The sequence below is a fragment of the Lissotriton vulgaris genome, chromosome 2_1, assembly GCF_964263255.1.
Source record: "Lissotriton vulgaris chromosome 2_1, aLisVul1.2, whole genome shotgun sequence".
NCBI classification, from domain to species: domain Eukaryota; kingdom Metazoa; phylum Chordata; class Amphibia; order Caudata; family Salamandridae; genus Lissotriton; species Lissotriton vulgaris.
The window spans coordinates 1,813,231,557-1,813,259,264 of record NC_141687.1 but is presented as its reverse complement, the minus strand read 5'-3'; the positions used below and the strand labels follow the sequence as shown (position 1 = coordinate 1,813,259,264).

Below are 27,708 nucleotides of genomic sequence, written 5' to 3'. Positions count from 1 at the left end.
AACTCTTTTTTTATTTTTTTATTTTTTTATTGAACAAGACAGTAGGAAGACATTGGTACATTTGATTCTTCGACTTTAGATAAAATTCCATACAGTATACAAGAGACAAACCAAGCATATACATTCCTAATAACGAACAACTAAATAAGTCAACCTTAAAGTACTAGTGCAAAATGGTGTAAGGAAAGCATTAATCCAATACGTCAAGGTTCTTGTTATGTTGTACACAGACAAAGCAAATTAACACAACAAGGGTATCTTTACCTTTCTTTAAAGTGCTAAAGCAGAAGCATAGAAGGTTAACCAATATAACAACCACTAATGAAAAAATAATAAAAAATAACGAAATTGTTATATGATTTATCAAAAACAAGAACAAAAACAAGTATAATGAGCTGCTAATTTGTAACTGCAAAAATGTTATAGCAATATTAAAGTGCTATTGCAAGAACGTGCAAAATTGACAATATACAAGGAAGGCTAAGATAAAACATTCAAATTTCTAATTTCTATTATAGTTCCTATAGCCATACTAGTTTAAAGTACAGAAACATCCAATATAATAAAGATATTATTCTAAAGTGACAGTGCAAAAATATACATCGGTAATACTGGATGGTTCATTAAAATCTTGGTATAATAAAATACAAAACCCACCAATTAAAGCAGCAAAGTTATTGTTGTAATTATTAAAGTGCTGCTGCAGTAAAGTGCATAATAGCAGAATAAAGTGCAAAAAGTGTAATAGCAGCTAGTGTAAAACAATAGTAAAATATCAATTTCCTTTTATAGATTCCAACTTCTCTAAATATTTCCAATTCCTTTCAAATCTTGTGATCACACCCACCCTGCCTGCATAAGCTCTCTCAAAATTGCATGTTCTTTTCATTTTATTGACCCATTTTAATTGACATGGGATTACCTCAGATTTCCAATTTTGTAAAATCATGGACCGTGCTACAATAGTAGAAATAAAAATAAATGCTTCTTCTGAATTATTAAACCTATTCCTATCTTTACAAATGCCAAAAAGGGCCACTTCTGCTTCAGGTAGCAGTGTTTTCCCAGTTGCCAGTTCCATGTCAGTGAAAATCCCCTTCCAAAAAGATTCTAGCTTTGGACAGCAGAAAAAAATATGATGCCAGCCGCCCTGACCATTGGTTTTGCATCTAAAGCATTTATTCTCATAATCGGGGAATATTCTCTGCAAGGCCTCCGGGGTGTAATACACCATCCAGCGGGAGAGAAAGGACATTCGTTTATAATTAGCTGCCCGGAGTGCGTTATTTCCTAGCTGACATATTACTTCCCAGTCTTTATCTGACAAAACGCACTGTGTCGTGAGGCTTATTTTATCTAGATGTTTAAGAATTACCTGAGGAGGTCCTGGAGGGAGTAGCCTTTTATACCAGAATCCTATACCCTTATGTTTTTCCCCGTATAAAGCTGTTAACAAGGCATTGGGTAAGGTATCAGAACCTCCTATCTCTTTTCTTATCAGTTAAACCAGTTGTAAATAATCAAAGAACATAAGCCGCCTAGGATATGCTCTATCTACAACTGTTTGCCAGCTAATTACCTTATGTTGAGAAAATAAGTGTCTTATTTCACAAAAACCAGCTGATTCCCATTGTAGCAGATGATTCTGAGATATCTTAAGTCCCATTTTACCACATTCTAATAATTTCAAATAACTAGAACCATCTGAGCCACATTTTTTATATGAAAGCCGTAATCTTGAGGAGTACACTAGTAATGTCTTATATCTTGTTTTCTTAGGCAGCTTTGCAATTTTTAAAAAGAAAAAAATTTGAGAGCCTGCTTCCTCTAGCATTTTATCTAAAAAGAAATTGTCTCTTGACTGTCTGGTCCTTAATAGTCCTGCCACTATATCGAACAGGGCTGCTTCGTAGTATGTTTTAAAATGGGGGAGAGCCAGCCCACCTTGATTTACAGAAAGTTGTACCACCGAGAGCTTAACTCTTGAGGCTTTTTTATTCCAGATAAATCTACTCATCATAGATTCGAGTTCATTAAAAAGGCCATATTGACTTTTATTGGAATATTACTAAAAAGAAATAAAACCAAAGGGAGTATGTTCATCTTTATCAAAGCAACTCTACCAATCAAAGTCAGGGGCAATGAATCCCATTGTTCCAGCATGTTCTTCATCTTAATATAATTCAACCCAAAAAGATCTTGATAGTCTCTAGTCACATAAATTCCTAGATATCTTATTGGATCCCGTTTTTCTGCTTGAGACTGAAGATGTGGTGGAAGAAAATCTAAATTAGAATTTAAAATAAGAACTTCCGTTTTTTTCTCATTGATCTTATATCCCCCAATCTTCTCGTATTCCTTAAGCTCTTTCATGAGATGTAAAATATTTTCTTTTTCAGAAGGTAAATACAGAACAATATCGTTGGCAAACAATTTTAACTTTGACATTCCGGTAATAGGGGGTATTATTGCTTCATTGTTCCTTATTTTTATCACCAGCGGTTCAATGATAAAGGTAAAGAGTCAAATTCTTATCTGGAATATTTTACCAACCATCTACTCACTTTACACACACACACCTGTACTTATTACAATAGGAAATTGTAATTACAAGTGTAATGCCAGGCTTAATATAGAAAATAGTTGTCAAAAACTCGACACGTTAGGCTAAAAGAAAGTTGCGGAGGAATCATTCTCCAAAGAGCTCATGTTATCAAAATTTGAGATTCAATAATATGGTGTGTCTAATTGTAGCAAAGTCTATTTTTCTGAGTGCTAATATTCTCATTGATCTAATTTGACTGGGGAATTTTTACACCAGTAAAGGACTTTACTAATATGGTATGGCTTATTTCAAATGTTAAACTCTCGCAGGATGCATGTGACAAACTTTTAGCGTTATTCTCTGTGAATATTACTGTTATTCATAAACTATTCATGCAGTGCAAACTCCAGACAAGTTTGCTCTTAATGCAATTGAGCTTGCTGTTAGCAAGACTGACATTCCCTTATCGCCTTTTATCTCTGAAACTGAAGTTAGTTAACTTCTAAATGTAATCAAGTTATGATCACCTAAAACAGAGGAGATGCATAGTTAAAATCTTGCTCGAAAGATTATTGTAGATCTTTCAAATGTAACAAAATATAGACCTATTGCTCTTTTGCCAACCTTAGTTGAAATTACTGAAAGATTTATGGGAAATTACTTTAAAAACTTCTAAAAGGCAATGCTCTACTGTATTAGTCAATTTCGGGACTTCTACCAGGCCCTGGGACAGCAACGGTGCTTACTGTTATGGATGAGTTAAGAATGACCTAGGATACAGGAAGTATGATTACCGTTGTTTCAATGAATCTCTCGACTCCATTCATCACAGTTGGCCATAAAATCATGGTCTATTATCTTGCTGTAGCTGGCCTGAGGAGTTCTGCCCACAACTTGTTCCCATTTCTATCGAGCAGAAACTATATAGCGAATCCCTAGCCTTTCTAATCAATCAGCAGTTTGAAGTCTCCAGTCATGTTCCCCAAACCCATTTATTGTCTCCTGTCATATTTAAATTGCATGCAGAGCTTTGAGGCCTTGAAAAGATTTTCTGGCTTGTAATCTCTCTCATTTGCCAATGACAAACAGTTGCTTGTTAGATTAGCCCAGCAAATTGACACAGTAGAGGAGTAGCTTAGAATTGGCTGTGGTTCAGCAGCCAATTTTCTTTACATTAATACCTATAAAAAGGTTGTGTTCATTGTCAGCAATGTGCATGTGTATGGTCCCAAAGGATGTGGCCTTCATGTCTGCAGCCAGTGTGTAAGGTACAAAGCTATTGTGGCTAAATTTATTAATCCAATACCTCCCATTGAACAAACAAAAGAGCACAGTGCCGCTAAAAAGCATATTCAGCATAGATTCTCAGTTTCCTGTACTCCTCCCCATCCCCTTTCACAAGGGGTCACTGAAAATCAAAGGTTAAGAGAAGATATTTTCTAGAATACCTGATGCATTGTGGCATTCTGCCTGGAAACTTTGTTCTATTGACTGGGATCTATAAACCAAGGAATAGTAAGGAGTGCACGAAGACCTGAGTATTAACGAAGACAATCCAATAGAATAATATTTTTCATAGAATAATATTTTTCATAGCCTTCGATGTTATTTTGAACATGCCCGGTACTACACTTTGTTTGAGCTATATCCCTGCAAAAAAATTATTTTTTTTTGTAACGCTTGTGTGCTTTTTGGATAGCGATATTTATTGTTGGTGGTTACTTTGTTATATATGTTATAAATGTGCTACTTCCTCCTAAAGTAAATCTGTTCTGCTTGACCTACCTATGAAGGTTCATGTGTAAAGGGGGAGGGAGTTGTTAATCCAGTTCCAGTACAGTAATATTTGAGGCACCTGCAGCAGATGACACCACCCACCTCAGATACTGTAAGGAAATCACTGACTAACTGCCCTGTTACCTGGAGAAAAGGTTTCCTATCTGTGATGCACGAAACACCCTGAGTCTGATGCTCGCCATCACAAGGCTCTAGTGCCTGATGAGCAATACCTGATACATAAGAGAGCCTGGTGCCCCAGAACCAGTGATACACAAAAGACCAATGATGCCTTTATTGACCCGAGAGACACAAGATCCTGTCTCCCCCATTAGCCGGGGAGGCCTGTGCCCCATAGCTTGGTGCCTTCAGTAACCTTAGACAAGATGCCAGAGTGTGCTGTCCTTTTTAGCTTGAAATGCATGAAAATTCACTCTGGCTCTAACTCTTGGATACATAAGACACAGACCACAATGCCTCCGTTTGCATGTGGTACACTAGACCCAGATAATTATGCCCCTTTAACCTTTAATTAATAGGACCATTACACTTCAGTGCCTCCCATCTGTATGACGTGAACATGAGAAATATCTCCAATCCTGTGGCCACTAGTTGCATTTAAAACTCCAAGATCATCTTTGTCATGTAGTTGACGCACCTGTAATACTCCTAGTGATTAATATTCTGCTAAGACCATAAGGTAAATAATTAATAATTTCTGCAGGCTACACTTACCAGTTGGGTACCATGGTCGCGCCTCTTCCGTGGTTGTTTCAGATACACCAATTCGAAGGCCTATGGGACAGATGCGCCCCGATGATGGTGAGTTGTGGACATTTCTAAAACCTTAGTAAGCATGCCTTGTATTCTTATCTTAGTTTAATGTTTCTTGTGACAGATACCTATTAAGCATTGTGTACACCACCTTTCATTTCACCTTTCTCGCTGTCCCCCATTTAATGTATTCAGTTGCCCTGCAGAGTTAATTTAGTAACCCATCTTTTAAGGTTAACACTTAGTGCTGTGACTCTCTAGACATGCGTTTCTGGATATTATCCTTCATCAGTTGAGTTTTTGCTGAGAGGATTGTGGCAGCTTTCTCAGCAACCCCAGATTAATTTAGTGTTTTATCTCAAGTAAGCGTTTAAAGTGAACCGCATTTACCATAATGCTAAGGGGTGAACTGTGCTGGGAGGTTAAGCAGTGTGCTCCCATCCCCCCGTAAATTTCATTTAAGTTTTGCCTCATGATTCAGTATGGGTACTTTTGGGGAGACCCGTGATAGAAGTGAAAATTGCAGCACCCTAAGGAAGAAGAGAATTCTCTGCCAGGTTTGCATGGTGTTTCTCTCAACACCATAACCTGACGGAGCGAAATGCAGGTCATTTTGTATAACTAAGTTAAGTCTTGAACCAAGTTGCAGTCATTTCTAAAGTTGAGCTGGAAGATTTGATCTTTTGCTTCGATGTTGAAACTAGAGTCGATTAGACTTGCCAAATTGTTTGTTCAGATGTAGAGGGAAAACTTCTTTTGACTTGCCTAGAGGTGTTCCAAAGATTTGTGTATAATTGCCTAAGTTTCCATAGCCCACAAGGCTCCAGAGTGACCGCCCCTGGGGCCACAATGTGCTACATAATGTACCTGGAAAAAAAAACACCCTTACTATGTCGGCACCACCGGCTTCAAGCCCGAAACCATATTGCTCCAAAATTGAAAGACCTCTCTCCACGATCAGCCGAACATGGCTCCTCAGTTGTATGTTTAGATTCCATTGGAGCTGGTAATTAAGTGGTTTGGGCTAGAGCCCAACCAGAAGAGGCCTAAATTGTGAAATTGCTTTATTGCCCTGAAGCTCTTCAAACATATTTAATTTGTTGCTCCCTTAGCGGGATTACTCAGGAATTTAGGCTTTGTTCCAATATTATATGCTGATGATACTCAGCTCCTACTTTCCTTTGACAAAAACAATCCCAACGCCCAATCTACCTTTTCGGAGGGCATGACTGCTAAAGCTGGATGAGGAACAACTTCCTCCAGCTTAATGCGGGGAAAACCGAGATCATGTTGTTTGGAGATGCATCGATGAGGTGGTTCCCAGGGTGGTGGCTAGAGGGATTGGGCGCCGCTCCGGACTCCAAACTGGTGGTCAAAAACCTGGGACTCCGCCTGGATCAGCTACTGATTATGAAGAAGCACGCCGCAACCACCGTCAGTGCATGCTTCCATGTGTTAAGTCTTCCCTGTAGGGTATTTTTCTTCCTTCCTCCGACTACTCTGAATACCCTCAACCAGGCACTGGTGCTGAACCGCCTAGACTTGCAGTGCTCTGCTGATTTCAGCTAATGAAGCCTCATTGAATAGATTTCAAGTAGTCCAAAAACAGCGGCTCGCCTGTTCTCCAATGCTCCCCCCCCCCCACCTCCCCAAACTGCCTCCCTCCCTCTTTTGCAACAACTGCATTGGCTTCCTGTGCAACAGCGGATCAGATTCAAGATCCATCTGTTGCATTGTGCACAAATCCCTGAATGGCTAAGTCCCCAGCTACCTGGCAAATACATATACCAACTATCTGCCATCCAGGTCCCTTCGCTCAGGGACCAAATCTCTACTCCTTGTTCCACGTTATAAGGTGGTAAAGTCTTCTTCCACCTAGCCCCCTTTTATTGGAACTAACTTCGCATCCATCTGTGACAATGCCCAGAGCACTTACAGTTCAGAAGGCTCCTCAAAACTGCACTGTTCTAATTTGTTCCTCTTCTGTGGCCGGCTGTATCAATTCCATAGCACGGAGATACCCCTTGGCTCGTGATTCAGGCGCTTCATAAACCAATAAATATAAAATATCTAATATTCAAATACAGAAAAATGCAGGATCTACATTGTTTTACCTTTTGGTATCTACAGGAAATAAGCGATTACCGTCTTAGCCCTCCATCTTCCTTGCAAGACCTATAATTGTGACAAAAATTCAAACTATACCCTTACCTTAATGAAAAAATGTTCATGTTTATCGAATACAGTCTTCAAGAAACTTACAAAAACAAAGCTCGTCAACACAATTCAATAATCAGGAATTAATAACGTGTTAGTTTGAATTTCAGTGGTTTGCATCCATGTTCTAAAGCTCCATAGTTTCTATACTCTTGTGACAGTAATGTTCTGTGATTTGAATTGGGTAGCATGAATGATCTAAAAATGCTGCTATCTAAAAAAGGCAAACTTGCCCATTGCTGTTGTTTTGGGCATGTAGCCTTCTTCTCTGCCAACTTTCTAAATCGAAACATTGGACTGAATGGAAAGCTTTACATGATCCGAATTTAAACGGCTACACTCTGAACATAATTGTTCCTCTGAAAGTAGATGCTACAGAGGACGGCCCAATTAGGTTTTGACCCACCTTGCCAAGCTCCCAGGAAGAGTCCTACAATGCATTGCAATTGTCTGCATCAATATCCTGTTTGGGTTTGGAGCTAAACTCCCAAGGCATGGCTTGGCTCAGCATCAACTTTGGCTCGGCTCTCAGGACTGAGCCTGTGTAACACACAGTGACATGTCTGCATTATAGCTATTCATTAAATGAGGGGACAGCCTGAACAATGGCTTAGGAAGGGAGAATTCAGTTGGTCATGAGAGGATAGGCTCTGCCATGCCTTATAAAGAGCGTTCAATGGCTTAAAAAGAGGATGGAGTCAACAGTGACATTGCTAGTTAGAATACAGACTCCCAATGACCAAAAAGGAGGAAGGGCAATGACTTGTGCAATGGAGAGACCAGAAAATAAAATACTGTTGCTTCAGGCTGGGCCTCCCATTACACCTCCACCGCCCTTAATCTCATCCAGCCACTGGGTTATATTATCTCTTTAATCACCTGATTTCTGGAGGAGTTAGTGAATCATTGGTCTCTGAAAACTTTCCATAATCACTCAACACTTAATAAGATCCTTATTTCACATGTAGATTCACCTTTGACCCTTCTATAATCTTCACTCTTCCAGAATAGTGATGAGAGCAATTGGACATTAAAATGCTGAAACAGTATATAATTTCTATTAGAATTTAAGACTATTTTGAAAGGCCACTTTTGACTAAAAAATTAGAGTAAATATGAGCTGCATAGTCAGAGTTGTGAGACATGTCCTTCCACCCACTGTCCTTATCTACCCTTCTGGAAATTGTCTTTTCGCCTACTCTCAAGTATTTTTCTAGTTAAGTGTCCTGTTTAAAGGGGATACTTTTGTGGATTCTTACTTGGATTTGCTGTGTTTGTTGTTTTAGCCAAGCCCCCGGTGTTCGAAGACTGCAAACTGCTTGACATAGAGTTGGAGATGGTGAGTGTTGTACATTTTTATCTACTTAGAAAATTGATCTTGCATAGTGTCGTCTAGCTATCTGGATTGTGAGATTAGTGTGTGCTTCTTTGTTCACCAGAGATCATGCATCTGTCCTTGCATGTCTATGCAGACCTGCCTGTGTGTACTTCTGTGTAAACATGCCTAACAGTGATGTGCTGAACAAAGTGCTTGCTCCTTGCTGTTTCTTAATTAGTAGCACTGCTTGCAGATTATGAAAACATTTGCCTGGAATCCGCTGCTTGTCATTAATAATGTGCATGCCTATCTCTTCAGATTGCATCTTGATTCTGGTTAAAAATTCTGGGAAAAGGGTGCTTAACTTCATCCTTTTGTGAGATTTTCATTTACATGTTAAATTCCAGCAAGCTTTTGGCTACCTCACTAGTGGATCTGCTGGGTTCGCTGAATCTCTGTTTGAAGTACTGTCGCTTTGCAGACTGCAGGGCACGAAAGTGATCTGCTTTTCTGATATGTTCCGCTAGTGGTAGAAAATCTAATTTCGTTTCCTGATCCCATCATTGCTTGATTCCATTCTTCTGGTTTAGTAAGATCAGATTAGTTTGGAGCATGTTGAAGCTGCGTTCTTAGTGCGGGCTTGGCATAAAGGTCTGTGAGCTGACCAATCTTCTCTCTACCTCTACTTTTGGGGTAGGTGTTAAGAGCACTGATATTCAGGTAGTTAATCACTGGGTGCAGTCAACTGTAGTTAAGCTCGCTCTGTAAAAAGTGTGGTTCACGGTCAGATTAGCCGAGGAGAAGAAACTATCCAAGAAACTGGATAGAATTTGGCGCAAGCACATCCTCCTGCTTTAAGGCCACCTACAAGGTGACGTTGAAGAAATATCACGCAGCAATTAAGGGAGCCCAACGTACTTTTTTGGGGATAAAATCTATGCATTTTTTGATAAGCCTTGAGAGAATTTTAAACTTATAAATACCTTCCTACAACCACACGTGGTCAATTCCCCTATTAATGCATGCCCATATTTTTTGCACTAAACTAGCTGATTAAGGAAAAAAAAGTTAAATAATTAAAATTCACCAAAATTTACAAGCCTTACCAGGATTAGATACCATTAATGTGTTTGGGGGAAGATCGATCTTCGTCCCCTTTTAGTACTATATCTCGATTTCGGCTTGTTACTTTGGAGGAGTCTAAAGCCCATTATGAGCTGTAAGTCTCAGGGGTTGCTTTTGCAGTTCCCATGCTCACACTACTGACTCTGCAAACCCCTTTCTGGGGTGGGACTAAGTCTCCCAGACTGTTTGGCGGCAAGGCGAAGGAAGCCCAGGTTGAGACGCGCTAGAAGTGCTTTGGAGGTCCCGCAGCGTGGATTGCTTTTGGTGGTTCCCTGCCACTCTACTGACTCTGCAAACCCCTTTCTGGAGTTGGATTAACTCCCCCAGTCTGGCGGCAATATGGGCTCCAAGCGTAGACACGATATAAGCGTAGCACTGGATGCGCATGGGCCTAGAGTAGGCCTGTCTGTGCCCTTCCACAGCTGGAAAAGGCCGTGCAGCCCACTTTCTTTGGCCTGCCTCTTTTCTGTGTAGCCCCTGGAGGAGCAGCAACCCATAGAGGTTCTGCAGAAGGTGAGCATTGCATTTATTGGATATGGGCAAACGTAAAGCTGTTGGAATTGGTTCTGGGCCAAAGGCCATTGTATTCACAACTGTATCCCCACAGCTCTTTCAAGCACACTGTCCATCACAAATGAGATTACACTCACTGAGCGGAAGCTATCATTGGAGTATTTTCCCACGTTAACTGAACTTGGTGATTGTTCCCTTACTAATGCCAGCAAACAGCACCTCCTGATCCTGGAACCGTGGCACAAACGCATACTGCAGATAGCATTCATGATACTGTAAATGGCAATGAAGGTTTGGATCAAGAGCCCCAAAGCCATTCTAACACTTTGTCACAGCTGGGGTCTGTTGTCAAGACTAGGAAAGTCTAAAATGGCAACAACTGAACAGAACACCCTGCATCAAGGACAGCTCACCTCTTGACTTCAAGGACAGAATCGATTACAGTCAACCCAGACGTCATAGTCAGCAACTCTGACTCTTTTCACTTCGATACCCTATATATTTAATTATGTGCCATTTTACAGGAGAAATTGACGCTAATTATAGAGTGCATTGATCGCATTGAGAACCGTATGATATATATACCTAGTTAGCTAACTGCGGTTGCAAATAAGAGTTCGTCATTGTTGCAAACAAAGAATACTGCCTGTCATAAAGGGGCAGAGAATCTGACTATATAGACTGACCGAATCTTACACCATCTGAGAACAGAGTATTCAACCAAGATCCAACTGACGTCTGCCCCTATCCCTAATAAAGAGACAGTGAATCTGCCCCCCAGTAGCCTACCGCATGTTTCAATGTTGGCAGGAGTTCCCCCTCTTAGGTGCGGGCAAATGGAATAAAACTGGTGATTGGCCGGCCAAGCACAAACATTTCAACCCAAAGGGGATGAATAAAATGATAATGATGCGGAGAGTTGGATGTGTAGACTGTTCAAGCAAGGACATTGATGGGGACTGTATCATGGTACATTTACGAAAACCATCCTGCGTAAAAAATATACTGAGGTCACAAGAGGCTAGAGACTGTAACCGCACCAGAATTTGCTCACTCTATTTGGGCTATTTTTATGAGTTTCACCCATGGCCTGCTTGTCCGACATTGCCCTGGCTTTTCATTGGTGTACCAGTATCAGAACAAGTTATCCGCCCTAAGTGTGCTTGATGGGATAGACTGGCTGCAGCCCAGATCCGTTACCAGGGAGTAAACAATGGCCACTCCGACAGTAATAGTGCCCAAAATTGATATTCCCCCTATTTTTCGGCAATGCCAAGGGTCCGTGTGGCGCAGTGTTGAAGATATTAAGTTGGAATGTGGCAGGACTACAATCAAAGATATTGCTATCAGAATGGCAAACTTTTATAAGGCATTATGATATTATGCTTCAAGAAACTTGGGCAACTCAGAATCTGATAATTCATGGATTTTAGTGTTTTAGTATTTCTGCAACTGCCTCCTGGTCTGGTCGTGAGTCAAAGGGCTTAGCCACCTGGGTGAATTTATCTTCTGGGGGCTGTGCTAGGTCAGTGGAGACTTCTAATATTAGATTTCAGATTGTGAAATGTAAGAGAGGTTTGCCTCTGTATTTAATCAATGACTATAATAACAATTTTATTAATATTCCTAATACTAAAATTCCAATTCTGTTTGATTATAGGACTTTGCTGTTTAGCAATGTTGTAAATAAAAGGGTTCTCTGGTTGCCTTTGCTTGGCAGGTGATTTTAATGTAAGGCTTATTCCCCCGAATAAACCCCTCTAGGACCATCAAAAGAGTAGTGACAAATAATCTGGGAAACCCCTTGGTGAGACCTGATACTAGAGGGTTAGAGTTGATGTCATATTTGGCTCCCATGATTTGAATAATCTAATAGACATGGTAGGTTGTAATGACCTATTGATACCCACTTATTGGGGAAGTTGCTGTTCCTCTATAATTGCTTACTTTCTTATATCGACTAATTTGATAGAGCCTCTGGTGTATGGGAAAGTAGTTTCCTCAAATTGTGGGGATCAGAACGCTATTGAGGTAGAATTTTAATGTCATCAAAGCCGCAATGTAGAGTGGACTGTGAAGCTGGTAATCTTGAGCCATCTACAGACTGTCTAAGATTGGTATGGATGGTTCTTAAGCCAGTCAACATTTTCATTAAAGTGATCAAGGAGAATATGGAATTAATTGAGGTTTGTTTAGTGGAAGATGACATAGATGATCTAGAATAATCTCTACACCAACCTAGGGAAATCCTTATTAAAACCATGCCGGCCCGCAAACAGTGAACCCATGTGGCTTAACTATGATTGTACTTTGGCTAAGTATTACGTTAGGCCCTCATGGCGAAACCTAGGGACTCCTCCTTAAATTTTCTTCGTAGGGAAGCCACCAACGTGGTCCCTACTAGGCGGAGGAGGGAGGAGGGAGGTGTTAGCCCAAAAGTGGGAAACTTTTGTATCAGCGGCAAATAAGAGGAATAGAAAACTAATTTTGTCTGCAGTATCAGATATGAGATGAAGGAAACAAATTGTGTCTGCAATCAGTTGTCAGATTCCCAGCGAGACATAGGAGGTTAATTTTACAAAATGTATGCAGTTTTAACTGCCCAGATTGTATCCCCTCCCCCCCATGGTTCCAAATAGCTGCACATGTATTGTGGTAACTCTGAGTAAGTTAGAAGATGCTATAAACCAGGGCATTAGTGATAAGGCCCCGGCCCAGATGGTTTTCTAATTGACCTTCAACAGTGCAACCCTGATTGCTGGGCCCCATTACTAGTGAATGTTTCTAATAACCTTGTTAAATCTCAATTGCCAAAAAATCATGGACAACTTCTATTATAGTTCCAATTTTCAAGAAGGGTGACTGTTCCCAGCTAGACTGTTAAAAACCTTTTATCCCTAATTGACACAAGTTAACATTTTACGAAAGGTCCTGTGTATTAGAATTAAGGAGTGGGTACAGGACGAGTCTCTTTTACATCCTTGTCAGAACGGGTTTAGGAACCGGGTTGGGACAGTTGAACAATGTCTGAACCTGAGTTTGGTCTCTGGAAAATATACTGTAGTCAAACAATCTCCTCTTAATTTAGCCTTTATGGACCTGACTTCAGAGTTCTATTGCGCCAACCGCTCAAAGCTATGGGCAAATCTCCTTCCCTGGGGGATGGATGAGGCACTGGTGCACTGTTTAGCTTATTTGCACAGGGATATGAAAGTGAGAATTCGAATTGGCACCCATGGAGATGTATCAGATGATGTAGCTGTTCAGTGCTGAGTGAGGCAAGGGTGTGTATTAGCTCCTCTTTTATTAATTTTATATATTCAGGAGATCCACCCTTTTTTAACTTCTGTTACTCCAGATGTTCCACTAGGTAAAGGTTTAGCACTCCTCTGGCTCATATATGCGGACAACACTATGCTGATGGCATGAACGCCAAAAGCTCTGCTTGTACTGCTTTTACTAAATCCTATATTATGGCGTGTGGTCCTAAGATACTTGAGTTGGCAACTCTCTCTGTTGGTTCCAACAGTTTAAAATACGCCCAATATTTTTGCATATATGGCGGTTACCTATGCCGCAAAAGGATCGTGGGTACCACATATCACTCGGTGTAGAATGAATTTGTCTAGGGCTATTGGATCTCGGTTTAGTTTACCTGAACTATCTGGAGGGGGAGCTCTTATTGCCTTGCAGCAAATTTATAAAACTGTGTATCCCGATTGCCACATGCAGACCTGGGATGTGGGGTACCTCTAAAAGTAATGTCATTCAGTCTGAAGAAATAGGTTTTGCCAAAAGGTCCTGGCGGTTTGTATATTGTCCTCCCACTTAATCTGCCACTAACAAATGGGCGTCCTATACATAGGAATTATATTCGAGACTTCCCTGCCTTATTATGGCTAACAGTATGGAAAAACAAGTATGCCATTTTGACCATGGACATCATTATGGACTTCCTCAAATGTGAAATGGGCCTACCAATCCTATGGCTGGCTAGCGTACAATCAAGATTTTGTAGGATCTGCTTTCAACATGATTTTTCGGGTCCTGATCCGATTATTAATATAACGAGTGTGGCAGCCTATACAAATATGGTTGTAGAAACACCACCAACCAGATACCTTAATAGAGCTATGGGAAATTGGAACGCAGCTAATTGTTCTGCTTCACGGGTGGCACACTTAAATATTTACTGTAATTCCCACTGGGCTTCCAGAAGGATCTTGACTCTAGTCCCTGCCCTTGTAGTGGGAAATCTGGGACGTCCATGCAGCAATTTACATATTTTTGTACGTTTTATATTCGACACATGAAGCATCCCTTACTTTTGCTTATTAAAAGACTCAATGTGGTGAGCCAGCAAGGCGGACGCTAGTTCAGGCTAAAATATCCACTATCATCCTGCCCCGTTTAAAAAAAAGTCTCCTCCAATAGCGTGTAAACTTTTTCCCATCCTTCCACACTATTACTACGAACACCAAGTCCAATGTAGGCAAGCAACAAGTCCAGCACAACGGCAGGTACATATGGCGTGGTACCATGCGTGCTTCGCAATGCTCGCCAGTAACCGTGTTGTGCTACTCACTAAAGGCAAGATGTGGGGTTGTGCTACCTAGATGGACACAAAACCCATTGTGCTAGCTTTGTTGTTCCCGTCTCCTGGCTGTTGGTGTTAAACTCGGAAGTGTATTGTCTTGCATGCCAGTGAGTTAGCCATTGGGTCAGGGCTGCTAGATAGTGCAATTCGAAATCGGAACCCCCAGTCTCCCTTGACTCACCTTCCTTTTCAAAGTGTCCAAAGGCCACCGGTGGCAACATCCATTCCATATTTTGTCCAACATTAGACTGTCCAATTCTTTGAAATTTTGTTTAGGGACAGTTATCAGCAAGTTTGTGTTATAACCATGTAAGTGAGGTAACATTATCATCTTGGAAAGGGCTATTCAGCTAGCTGTTGTAATTGGAAGGGACCTCCAAAAGTCACCTGTAGCAGAAGCAACCATACTGTATGCTCATATTCTGGGGTGTCAGTTTGGTTATGATTGACTTGTACTCCTAAATATGTAAACATGGTGGTCTCCCCCCTGGAGAGGGTCTCCGCAAGACCCTGTCAAGGCGGGTTTGGGTTTCATTGACTACAGGCTAAATTTATCCTAGTTCACCTTCAGCCCGGACAAAGGTGTCAAGTTCTCAAATAATTGAACCACGGTGTGCTTTGCATCCCCAGTACACATCAACAGATCATCTTAATAAAGATAAATTATATCAAACCACTCTGCGTTTGGGATCACCCAATCCCTCTCAACCTTTTGGAACTGCACAAAAATGGTTCAATAGCTAAAAGTTAAAGAGATGGTGCTGCACTATCTCGTACCTTGGCAGACCCAATGTTGCTCTGAGATCATCCGTCCCATTCACATTGGTGTGACAGGCAGGGTGTAAAGGACCCTGATCCATCTATGAAAGGCTCATCCAAGACCAAAGCAAGCTGGATTCTTGTGTAAGTATCACCAGTTCAGGAAATCACATGCTTTTTCTATGTCAACCGTTAATAGTGCCGTTCTGAGCCATGCCCCAGGAACCACTGCCATAATCTTTTGAACAGCCATTGTATGTTCTGCCATATACTATGTACCAGAGTCTTCATGTATAAGGTGAGGCATGTGAGGTAGCAACCTACTAGCTAGTATTTTCCAGAGTATTTTATAATCCTCATTCAGTATAGAAATGGGCCTGTACGCCAATAGGTCTTTGGGAGGGTTGCTGGGTTTTAGAATGGCTGTGACCAAGGCCTCCAGTGCCGTCTGGAAGGTTTTCCCTTTCAGAAGCTTTGTTTTATATTGCAGTTAACACAGGGGTCAGTTGATCCGCAAATGCAGTCTGCACCTCAAATCTTATCATGTCTGATTAGCGAGATGGTGTCTTCTTATGGTGTCTTCTTGTAAAGAAATTGGTTGCCCCGCGTGTCATCACCTTGTTGTATGAGCTGAGGAAGCTAAATATCCGTTAGTAAGTTATTAATGTCAGCGTCCAAATTATTGTGATGATCATGTAGTAGTTCGTAATAGTCTATGAATTGGCTCCTGTGATTAACAAACCCATGCTGGTATATGATACTATGCAAAAACAGTTGATGGACAGAATGTCATACATTCATCCCAGTACAGAGATCTGGGCCTAAATCCATCGTTTTTTTGCACTCCACACCACCCCAGTTCAGACATGGCCATATGCAAATCGGCCTTGTCCCTGTGCCTCATGGGAACAGTCCAGCCCGTACTGCCAAGCAATGTCTTCCCTGGACCGGAATCAAGCATCCTAGGGCCAGTTTCTGGCTATCAGCAGTCATCAGCCAGAATAGCTTTACTCCAGTGGTGTGGAGAGCACGGAACTCACGTATGAGCATACCCGTCCCACTCGGGGTGACAAATGCAAAAACAACAGTTGATTGACAGAAGGCAGAACAATGTCCTACATTCACCCCAGTACAGAGATCTGGGCCTAAATCCATCGTTTTTTTTGCACTCCACACCACCCCAGTTCAGACATGGCCATATGCAAATCAGCCTTGACCCTGTGCCTCATGGGAACAGTCCAGCCCGAACTGCCAAGCAATGTCTTACTTTTATACTAGTCAGGGGCATACTTCTTTTATGGGAGCTAATTAGCCAAGCTCAAATTCTTATGTATATATCCCCTTCTATGTGTCGACTGACTGTATATGCTGCAACATATAGATAGCATTGTCTCTCGGCAAGAGTGGCTTTGTTTTTCTTGGTGTGGTGTAGGAAATCGGTCTATGATTTGTCTGTGACCACTCTACTGTCAAGATCCCGAATACTCACATCTAGCTCCAGTAGTTGATAGTCTTTTTGCCTCCTAATTTCAACTAATGTGCTGATGCAGGGGTCTTGCTTTACTGCTTTAAAGGCCTCCCATTCTGTTAGGTGGCAATGATTTGACCCTTCGTTCTCCACAAAGCAGTGCCCTAAGTGTTCTCTGAATGACATGCCGGAACATTCAAGGTGTCCTGATGAAGTTAACATGTAGAAATGAGCGATAGCCCCTCCCTCATGAAATGTATATCAACTTTAGATTGTGGTCAGAGATGGTCTGGCCTAGATACTCAGCCAAACTGATATCCGGTAATAGGGTTGGGGGGCTAATTATTTGATCAAGTCGAACTTGCACAGAATAAACTGGTGACAAATAAGAGTATTCTTTCATTAGTGAGTATTTGGGGTGCTAAACATCACTCAAAGACCATTGTGGAAGATCATCACTTTTTTAAGTGGACCGCTGAGTGTTCTCCTTGTCTGGTGCTTCTTAGTATTTCATCTTGCTCCCTGCAAGTGGGGGGATATTGGCCACCACGGATCTTAGAGGAGCCCCGAGAGGGTGGTTTTGCCAGGAGCTAATGTGCTCTTTCAACTGAGAATCAAACTGATAGCTGCCAAACTCTACTGTTTCACACCACCAGGACTCAAGCAGTGTTTGCGTTTTTTTTCTTCCTGTCCCTTCTGTCATGCCAAGGATGCACACATTGTTACTCCTGGCCCTGCCCTTAGCGTCCTCGGCTCGGCCTTCTAGGAAGCTTACACGGTGTGTGAACTCTTGGATTTGTTTTCGTAAGTCCAATGTCTGGAGTTGGAGCTCTTGGAGCATCAACTCTGTGTGGTGAACCCTATCCGAGAATTTTTATTGATCATCTTTGCCATGAACTTTTCCTTCCAGTGTTGTTCTGGTTTCCACAATGGCCTCTAAAACTCTATCCAATTTTGTTTGAGCTGTCTCTGCCAAGTCCGTTGTTCTGGAGGATCTGTGTCCATTCACTGGCATGATGATGCCTTTGCGGTCCGAACCTTCAGTCTCAGAGGCTACTGTAGATTTTGTATTGCTCTGGGCCTGCCCATTGTAGTGTGATGCACCCATTCACCGATGACCATATAGCTAGTTGCAGCTCTCTCCAACTGGTGGGATGCACTGGGGACACAAGCAACTGGTGATTGTTGAAGGGACCCTTGTTGATTGAGAGGGGATGTTGTCTCTAAATACACCAGGGGAAGAATAATCGAGCTGTGGCAGCTGAAGGAAAAATGTGACCTAATCATAAACCTCCACCCAGGGTCAAGCCAGAAGTCATGCAGGTGTAGTCAGCTGGGAACTCACCGCTGCTCAGTCTGGGAGAGGAGGCAGGTGATTGGACCACTTCAAGAGCAGCGTCGGGTGAATGCAGACCCCAGTAGAGGCAGCCAACGTTTGATGCCAACTGCCATGTGGTAAGAGCAATCTTTTGAGGGGTGCTAGGCCAGTGGCACAGGTGGTGGAACTGATCTCCCCGACAGTTCCAGATGGGGAAGGGGAGGGACCCAGGTGCCCACCCATCCCCTCAACCTGCGTCTCAGAACTGTCACAGTGCTTAACTGCAGGGCCCTCTGATATTCGAGTGAGGGTCCAGCATGCTAGTAGATTGCAGTTGTGGTGTTGGGCATAGTATTCAAGGAGCTACCATTTAGTTAATGTGCTTCCTTCTTGTAGGGTAGGCCAGAAGGTTGTTAACAGCTCTCCACTGTATGGCTGTGCTTTGGTGTTCAGGTCTTCTCTTCTGGGGGTCAGTGGAGCCCAGACGCCGCAGTTTTAAAGCTCAGCTACTCGCCCAAGATGGCACTGGTAGCCTGTCCTCATTTAGATCTATGTCAAGGAGTCTGTTAAGCAATTGCAGGGGTCAGGGGGACACCAGCCCAAAGCAGTACTCAAGAATCTGGTCTCCAGGCCCCCAGCACTCAGGACATCCATTTGGGCGTGGTCACCATGAGGCTCAAATGCCCCCTATACCAATCTGGAGCCGAAGATCAGGAGCCCGCTGCCCACTCAAGGGAAATGTGTGGGCTTCAAGTGAAGATCCTGGGAATGTTGGTGGCCTGTTCTGGAGCAGGCACCAGTCGATGGGCCCGATCTTTAAGGAGCCCTTGTAACGCAGGGCTAATGTCACAAACCTGATCAGGTTCCAAGAGTTCAGGGAGAGAGTCCTGGGTCGCCGCCCTCTTGGAATTCCCCATCTTAAGGACTTGCCAGGTTCGACACCCAGCTCCGAAGTCCCTCTGGACAAGGTGCCCACAGCAAAGCCTCCACGGAACGCACATTGCGCTCGGGAACTTCTTCACTGCATGCAAGCTCTGTAGTTAGCTGCCTCACTCATGTCTTTGATGCAGCCAGAGGGCCCAGGCTGCCACCCCACAGGACTTTTGTTGCCACCTCAGGTAGATGCTGAGGTGTTCAACCCGCTCTCCATTGATCCTCTGAGGTGTCTGAACCAGGGCTGTCTCAGGGCACCAACCATATGCAAGTGGGTCTGTCTTACGGGCGCTGGCTCTGATGTTTGCTCTGCCTAGGTGTCCGAGAGTGCTGGTGGGAGGCCCTGGTCAAATCCAAAGGGGATGTTGGATGGAGTGGTTAACATTGCAAGCACTCACCCCCAGTCAACTGATCTGTGTTTAATCCATCATCATTCTTAAGCTCACTCCTCCACCCCAGTTCAGACAATTCCCTGGACAACATCACTCAGGCTTCTACCCGGCCCATGGCCACCGTTTCAGATCGTTTCCAGAGAACACAAAGCAGCCGAGAGCACTCTTCGGAGCACATGCTGGATCCATAGTGGGACAATATTTGTAGCAGGGGTCCCTGACCTGATGTCCGCCAGGCCCACAGACTATATCAAAAGGCCATAGCTAGCTTGGCTGACACCGGAGCTCTCTTTGGTGCTTTTGCCATGTTAAGCAGACAGGCCGTGCCCCAAGAGATGAATACGAGTGAATTTTTAATGTATCTTTTCCTCAACAGTGAATTATTGCTCACTAGGGAAATGTGTGCCAAATGTTGCACGTCTACCAAACAGTTAATTTGGGGGTATTATCATTTAAAACCCAATTTACAAAATCCCACTCATGTATAACTTCATTACCATTGTGAATTTTTCATGAATATCAAAAATTACCTGAAGGTAACAAGAAAAAAACGTTGTCTAACAAAATGCTGGCCTCTCTAATGCAGTTCTGCACAGGTCATGGTTGAAATGTGTAGGAATAAGAGCGGACATCTGCTCCTGCCTCCCATCTTGTTCCTGGTGGTAGGAACGCGGGGATGAAGCGTAGAGGGTTGGACAGTAAATATGGGACAAGCCATACACATTTCATTGGCAATTATGTGATGTTAATGTTGTTCTTCTGAAACAAAAAAACAAACTTCTATTTGTAGTCTTCAGGTGCGCCTCTGACACTACCGGTCAGTTCCTCTTTTCTGTCTAAAATAGACAGCTGATCTATTTTGTTTAAGCAGAAATGCAGAAAGAGTGCCTATTGTATATAGAACTAGCAGCCCGCCCCAGCGTTGCCTGGGGCAGAAAGGGGCTGGGGGCAGTACACCCCCTCCCGCCCGACTCACTCCCGCCTCGCTCCCGCCCCGACTCACTCGCGCCCCGCTCCCGCCCCGACTCACTCGCGCCCCGCTCCCGCCCCGACTCACTCGTGCCCCCCTCCTGCCCCGACTCACTCGCGCTCCGACATTTTCATTTACTGCTGCCTCCTTCTTGCCTCCCCCTGCATCACACAGTCTCACTTTCCCTTTCCTTACCTGTGCTGCCGCTCCTCACTGCACAGCCGCTCCTCACTGCACCGCCCTCCTCCTTCGTCATCACGCACGTCGCGTAGCGGCCAGCGCTAGGTCCCGGCCAGCGCTAGGTCCCGGCGGGCGCTACTTTGAGGGGACTACTTTGTTTACAAACTTAATTTTTTTTAATTTACTTTTTTATTTTTATTTATATAGCATATGTCCATCTACACACCCTGACCTTTTCATAGATGAATCGGGTGTGTAGATTGGCGCTGTGGTTCCCGAGTTTACCTGGCCAAAAGGTGCAAGTTCTCTCTTAATAATAGTAGTATAGATTACAGATGGGTAACTGACTGTTTTCACTGAGGGGCTCTGAATGACCACAAATATATGACCAGAGTTAAGTTTGAGTTGTCACTCAGAACCCCAAGGTGAAACACATCTCCATTAATCACATTTTACCCGGCTATGTATATGGCCTTCTCAAACCATCTGCCCCTGTTTCCAACATGTACGCAGGGGCAGAGTAATAATAGTATGCAGAGTATAATAGAGGAGCCATACGTAACATAGAAAAATAAAGTTAATAAAAAACTGCCCTCCTACCACCTACCCCCACCACTCTTGAGATTCCCCCCATTTGAAATAAACTCGACTTTCTGCCACCCACCCACCTACACCACCCTCCGCTTATGCTGTCCTGTGCACAGACAAAAAATACCACCCCTCTTACCACCATCTGCGCCATACCACCATCTTCCTTACTGACGCTACAATCGTAGCTCACATTGAGAGCCTGCACCATGTTCAAAGCAGCTGCATATATGTTGTTTTAGGTATCCCCTTTTGAGTTATACAAGTTTGTTTATTTAGGTTTCTGATTCAAATAGGCATGCATAATTTATTAAGCAGGTTAAACATTAAAATAATTTTTCTTGCTCAAATGTATTGGTGTTTATTTTTGCACGGCTTGAATTGCTTTCATTGTTCTTAAATAATGAAAAAAGTTTGATAGATATCTTGATTTTACGGTTATTATTTTTAAACAATAAGCAATGTTTAACACAATGAATACGTGGAAGACTAGAGAGGTTTAATAATGGTTTATTATGAAAATATTCAACAATGGAAAAAAGGTGCTATTATATTGAAAAGAACTTCTCTTCACGGATTTGAGATTGAGGTTCATTCACTAGCTGGATTTGAGATTGAAGTTCATTTACTAGCTGGATTTGAGATTGAGGTTCATTGACTAGCTGGATTTGAGATTGAGGTTCATTGACTAGCTGGATTTGAGATTGAGGTTCATTGACTAGCTGGATTTGAGATTGAGGTTCATTGACTAGCTGGATTTGAGATTGAGGTTCATTCACTAGCTGGATTTGAGATTGAAGTTCATTATCTGAAAGAAACACGTTAGTGTTAGATTCCTTACCTTAGAATATCCCCAGGCGTCAGTCTGGATCCGGAAACTTTTGCGTAGCAGTACCCCTGCGCGTCGGTAGGCGTCGTCTGCAGGCGTCCCCTGCGGCTCCGCGTCCGTCGTCGGCGTCGTGCGCCGTGATGACGTCGCTGGAGTACATAGACGCCGCCTCCGCGCGCTGACGTCAGTTCTTCTTTTTTCCGCGCCAGTGGACGCAGATCTGAAGAGCAGTACTCCGGTCTTTGACCAAGTTTTTCGATTGTTTTTTCCTCTACGGTGCCTGATAGGATGCCTGGGTTTAAGAATTGCGATGACTGTGAGCGCACGATGTCGGTCACAGACCATCACCGCCTCTGCCTCCGGTGTCTGGGCCCTGACCACGACGTGGACTCCTGCGTCGACTGCCGGGCCCTTACCAACAAGGCTAGGCGGGAGCGGTCCCGCAAGCTGCTGGAGCTCCGGGTGTCGGCCCCACGTCGGGACCGGGAGCGGTCCCGGTCCGGCCGGAGGTCGAGAGAGCGTTCGAGGGAGCGGTCGCGGAGCCGCGCCGGGCGCTCCGGAAGTCGACACCACTCGTCAGGCTCATCAGGTAAGAAGCACAAGAAGTCGGGGCGTCGTCATCGTACCCCCGACTCCCCCCGACGCTCGCGCGATGCGGCCGGGGGCTCGGGTGACCCCAACCCCGCGGCTCCGCGAGAGTCGCCGGCGCGGCCTGCCTCATACCCTCCGGTCCCTGGGCATGGCGCGACGCCTGAGGAGATCGAGGCGTTCCTCATGGCCATGAGGGCGCTCGCTTCTCCGACGGGGCCTACGGCGCCTTCGGGCCCAGTGCTACCGTCTGGGGGCCCTAGCGGTTCGGGTGTCCCTGCCTCGGCGCCGTCGGGTGCTCCGGCCCCGGCGCCGCCGACGGCTCCGACCCCGGCGCCGCAGGGGCCTTCGGGATCGGCGCCGGCTGGTCTTCCGGCCTCCCCGGCGCCGTTGCCATCGGGGTTACCCCCGACGCCGCCCCCGCGCGGCGCCGGTTCTCCACTGCCGGTTCCGGCCGGCGGTGGGGTTCCGTCGCCGGCTCCGGGCGGCGCCGTCCCCTTACCTTCTCCGACGCCGGACGCGGCGCCGGACGGGCGTCGCACGACGCCGGTCCCGGCGCCGATGGGGCCCATGGGCCCCGAGGAGCCGGTCTTCATCATTGACTCCGAATACGGAGAGGATGAGGAGTACGGTGAAGGTTGGGAGGGGTCCGAGGACCCTCTGGCTCGCGAGTGCCAGTATGACCCGGACTGGACAGGTGACTTGGGGGATGCCAGTGGTTTGGACGACTCCCCTAACCCTGGTTTGATCTCTCCTCCAACCGTGGCATCGGTGGAGGGAGCTGCCTATTCTGTGGTGCTGATGAGGGCTGCCAAGGCCTTACACCTTGAGCTCCCCGTCGCGGCCGTGAGGCCTAACATCCTCACCGAGGTTTTCAAACCGCAGTCATGCCCAGTGGAGCCACTGCTGCCGTTTAATGAAGCCTTGTCTGACGTTCTGTTGGGCACGTGGTCCAGGCCCGCTTCAGGTGCGCCTGTTGATCGGAACGTGGCCAGGCGCCACCGTCCTTGTCCGGACGACCCCAAGTACCTGTCTACCCACCCCACTCCTGAGAGTCTGGTGATCCAGGCCTCGACCTCCCAGTCCGCATTCCCGTCGGCCCCGCCCGACCGGGAATCCAAGAGGTATGACCAGTTTGGCAAAAAGGTCTTCTCGTCCATTAGTTTGGGCCTGCGGTCTTGCAACACCGCCTGCCTCTTGGGCCGCTACACCCACTCTGTGTGGGATACGGTCGCGGAGCTGCTGCCAGAATGCCCCATGGAGGTGCGGGCAAAGCTCGGTCAGGCTGTGGCTGAGGGCCGAGATGCAGCGAAATATTCAATTCGGTGTGGTCTTGATACGACCGACTCGCTGGGCAGGGCTATGTCTACGACGGTGGCGATTCGTCGCCACGCCTGGCTGAGATCCGCCAATTTTTCGGCTGATGTCCAGAATGCCCTGATGGACATGCCGTTTGATGGCTGTCACCTGTTCGGTGACAAAGCGGACCACGCGCTGGAACGCTTCAAGGACTCCAGGGTCACGGCCAAGTCCTTGGGTCTCTCGACCCAGCGTCAGCAACCGGGTTCGTTTCGTCCCTTTCGTGGCCAAGGAAGGGGCGCCCCCACACGTGCTGCCAGCCACGCGCCGCAACAATCCTTCCAACGCGGTGGCGGCCGTGGAAACCGCCGTGGTGGCGGTCGGGGACAACGGCGGGGTCAGACCACACCTTCCCCCGCAGCATCTACCCCAAAATCCTCCTAGTCCGTGCTTTCGGCCCCATGTGACGCCAGTGGGTGGCAGGGTTCGCCATCACCACGCTCACTGGCGCACGATCACTTCGGACAGGTGGGTGCTGCAGATCGTCCGAAGGGGCTACTCCCTCCCCTTCGAGACCTCTCCTCCAGCCATGCCACCGCAGAACCACCGTGTGTCGGGGGACCACTTGACGCTTCTGCAGGAGGAAGTTACGGCCCTCTTGGCCAAGGGGGCCATCGAGCGCGTTCCTGGGCCAGAAGTAGGGCGTGGTTGTTATTCCCACTACTTTCTGGTGCCCAAGAAGGGCAAGGGGGGCCTACGTCCTATCTTGGATCTAAGGAACGTCAACGGCTTCCTCCGGAAGGAGAAGTTCAAGATGTTGACGTTAGCTCAGGTCTTGGCTGCTCTAGACCCACAAGACTGGATGGTAGCGTTGGACTTGCAGGACGCCTATTTTCACATCCCCGTCCTGCCGGCCCACCGGCGTTACCTGCGGTTCACGGTAGGCCAGGAGCATTTTCAGTTTATCGTGCTTCCCTTCGGCCTTACCAGCGCCCCACGGGTGTTCACAAAGGTGATGGCGGTGGTCGCAGCCCATCTGCGCAGGTTGGGGGTTTCAGTCTTCCCCTACCTAGACGACTGGTTGTTGAAGGCGGGCTCGCCCCAGACAGTCGTCCACCACCTTCAGATGACGGCAGACCTCTTGCACGACCTGGGGTTCTCCATCAATGTGCCGAAATCACACCTGTGTCCCTCTCAAAAGCTCCTTTTCATCGGAGCGGTTCTGGACTCGGCGCAGTTTCGGGTTTATCCTCCGGAACGGCGGGTTCGGGATATTCAGGCTTTGATTCCCATCTTTCAGCCGCTATCCCGGGTTTCGGTCAGGTTGACGCTGCGGCTGCTGGGACTGATGGCTTCCTGCATCCTTCTGGTGCATCACGCTCGGTGGCGGATGCGGGCTCTGCAGTGGGACCTGAAGTTTCAGTGGGCCCAGCATCAGGGCAACTTGTCCGACCACGTCTTGATCTCGGAGGGCACTGCGAGACAACTGCAGTGGTGGCTTGCGGACCGCGATTGGGTCAGGGGCAAGTCCCTCTCCCTTCCCCAACCGGAGCACGTTGTCGTGACGGACGCGTCCCTCCAGGGCTGGGGTGGCCACTTGGGAGAGGCAGAGATCAGAGGCATCTGGTCTCCGGCGGAGTCCCGGCTCCATATCAACCTGTTGGAGCTGCGGGCGATTCGTCTGGCACTGAAGGCATTCCTCCCCTTTGTCAACGGGAGGGTAGTGCAGGTGTTCACCGACAACACCACCGCCATGTGGTACTGCAACAAACAGGGCGGTGTGGGGTCGTGGACCCTTTGCCAGGAGGCTCTGCGCCTCTGGCAATGGCTGGAACGTCAGGGCGTGACTCTGACGGTTCAACACCTGGCAGGTTCTCTGAACGCCAGGGCGGACGAACTCAGCCGTCGGTGCTCGATGGATCACGAATGGCGTCTGAACTCGGACGTGGCGCAAGGCATCTTTCTGCGATGGGGAGAGCCTTGGTTAGATCTATTCGCCACCGAAGAGAACGCGCAATGTCATCAGTTCTGCGCGTTGGAGTTTCCAAGACGGCACTCGCACGGCGACGCCTTTCGGCGCGAGTGGAGTTGCGGTCTGTTATACGCCTTTCCGCCTATACCACTTCTGCCCAGAGTGCTGAAGAAGATCAGGCGCGGCGGGCCCAAGTTATCCTTGTGGCTCCGGACTGGGCTCGAAGATACTGGTATCCCGAGCTACTCAACATGTCAGTCGGTCCCCCGATCCGCCTGCCCCTTCAGGAGGACCTTCTGTCGCAGCAGCAGGGGACGGTCTTCCACCCGAACCTGTCCAGTCTCCACCTCCATGCTTGGAGATTGAGCGGCGACAGTTGAGGCCATTTGCCTTGCCTCCTGAAGTCTGTGATGTTATTCTGGCAGCCAGGCGTCCCTCCACTAAGTCGGTATACGCCTGTCGGTGGAACAGATTTGTGGCATGGTGCACAGCAAAGGCTGTGGATCCTCTTTCTGCCCCTCTTTCGGAGGTTCTTCTGTTTCTTCTTTCTCTTGCCCAGCAGGGCTCTGCTTGGGCACTATCAAGGGCTACCTTTCTGCCCTTTCAGCTTTTTTAAGGCTTCCTGATCAGCCTTCTTTGTTCAAATCCCCGATTGTAACTCGATTCTTGAAAGGCATCACTCACATGTTTCCACCTGTTCCGTTTGTGATGCCTCAGTGGGATTTGAACCTGGTTCTGACCTTTCTAATGTGTGCTCCCTTTGAGCCCCTTCATTCTTGTCCTCTCCGTCTCCTGACTTTAAAGACGGCTTTCCTGGTTGCCATCACCTCTGCCAGGAGAGTGAGTGAGCTCCAGGCTCTTTCCGTCCATCCTCCTTTCCTGTCCATTCATCCTGATAAGGTGGTTCTGAGGACTAGGCCTTCTTTCCTGCCCAAGGTTGTTTCGGCCTTTCACATCGGGCAGTCCATTACCCTCCCTTCCTTCTTCCCGCCTCCGCATCCTTCGAAGGATGAAGAGCGGCTCCATCGTCTGGACCCAAAACGTGCGCTTTCATTTTACATGGATCGCACACGCCAGTTCCGGGTGGATGACCAACTGTTTGTTGGCTACGTGGGTGCGAAGAAGGGACGGGCGGTCTGTAAACGAACCATCTCTCGATGGGTCGTCCTCTGCATCAAAGCGTGCTACTCTTTGGCTCGGAAGGAGCCTCCTGTTGGGCTGAGGGCCCATTCCACTCGGGCCACGGCGGCTACCACTGCCCTGGGCCGGGGAGTCCCCTTGCAGGACATTTGCCAAGCGGCTACGTGGGCCTCGCTGCACACCTTTGCGAGGCACTACTGCCTGGACAGCCAAGTCCGGAGGGATGGCTTCTTTGGCCGTTCTGTCCTCCAGGACTTTCTGGTGTAGTTGTATTGGTTCGCAGACCCACCACCGGGGTTGGTATTGCTGGGGTATGTATTCTAAGGTAAGGAATCTAACACTAACGTGTTTCTTTCAGATGAACAAGTTACTTACCTTCGGTAACGATATATCTGTAAGAAACATTA

General features: G+C 46.2%; 1 protein-coding gene across 1 annotated transcript in view; it reads left to right on the top strand.

Annotated features, from left to right (window-relative positions):
• FAH (fumarylacetoacetate hydrolase) overlaps positions 1 to 27,708 on the top strand; it is a 150,557-nt gene that overhangs the window by 74,498 nt on the left and 48,351 nt on the right. Inside the window, exons 6-7 of the mRNA XM_086957886.1 lie at positions 5,046 to 5,143; positions 8,599 to 8,651. Of these exons, the coding sequence (XP_086814012.1) occupies positions 5,046 to 5,143; positions 8,599 to 8,651 (151 nt within the window). The remainder of the gene's footprint in view (positions 1 to 5,045; positions 5,144 to 8,598; positions 8,652 to 27,708) is intronic.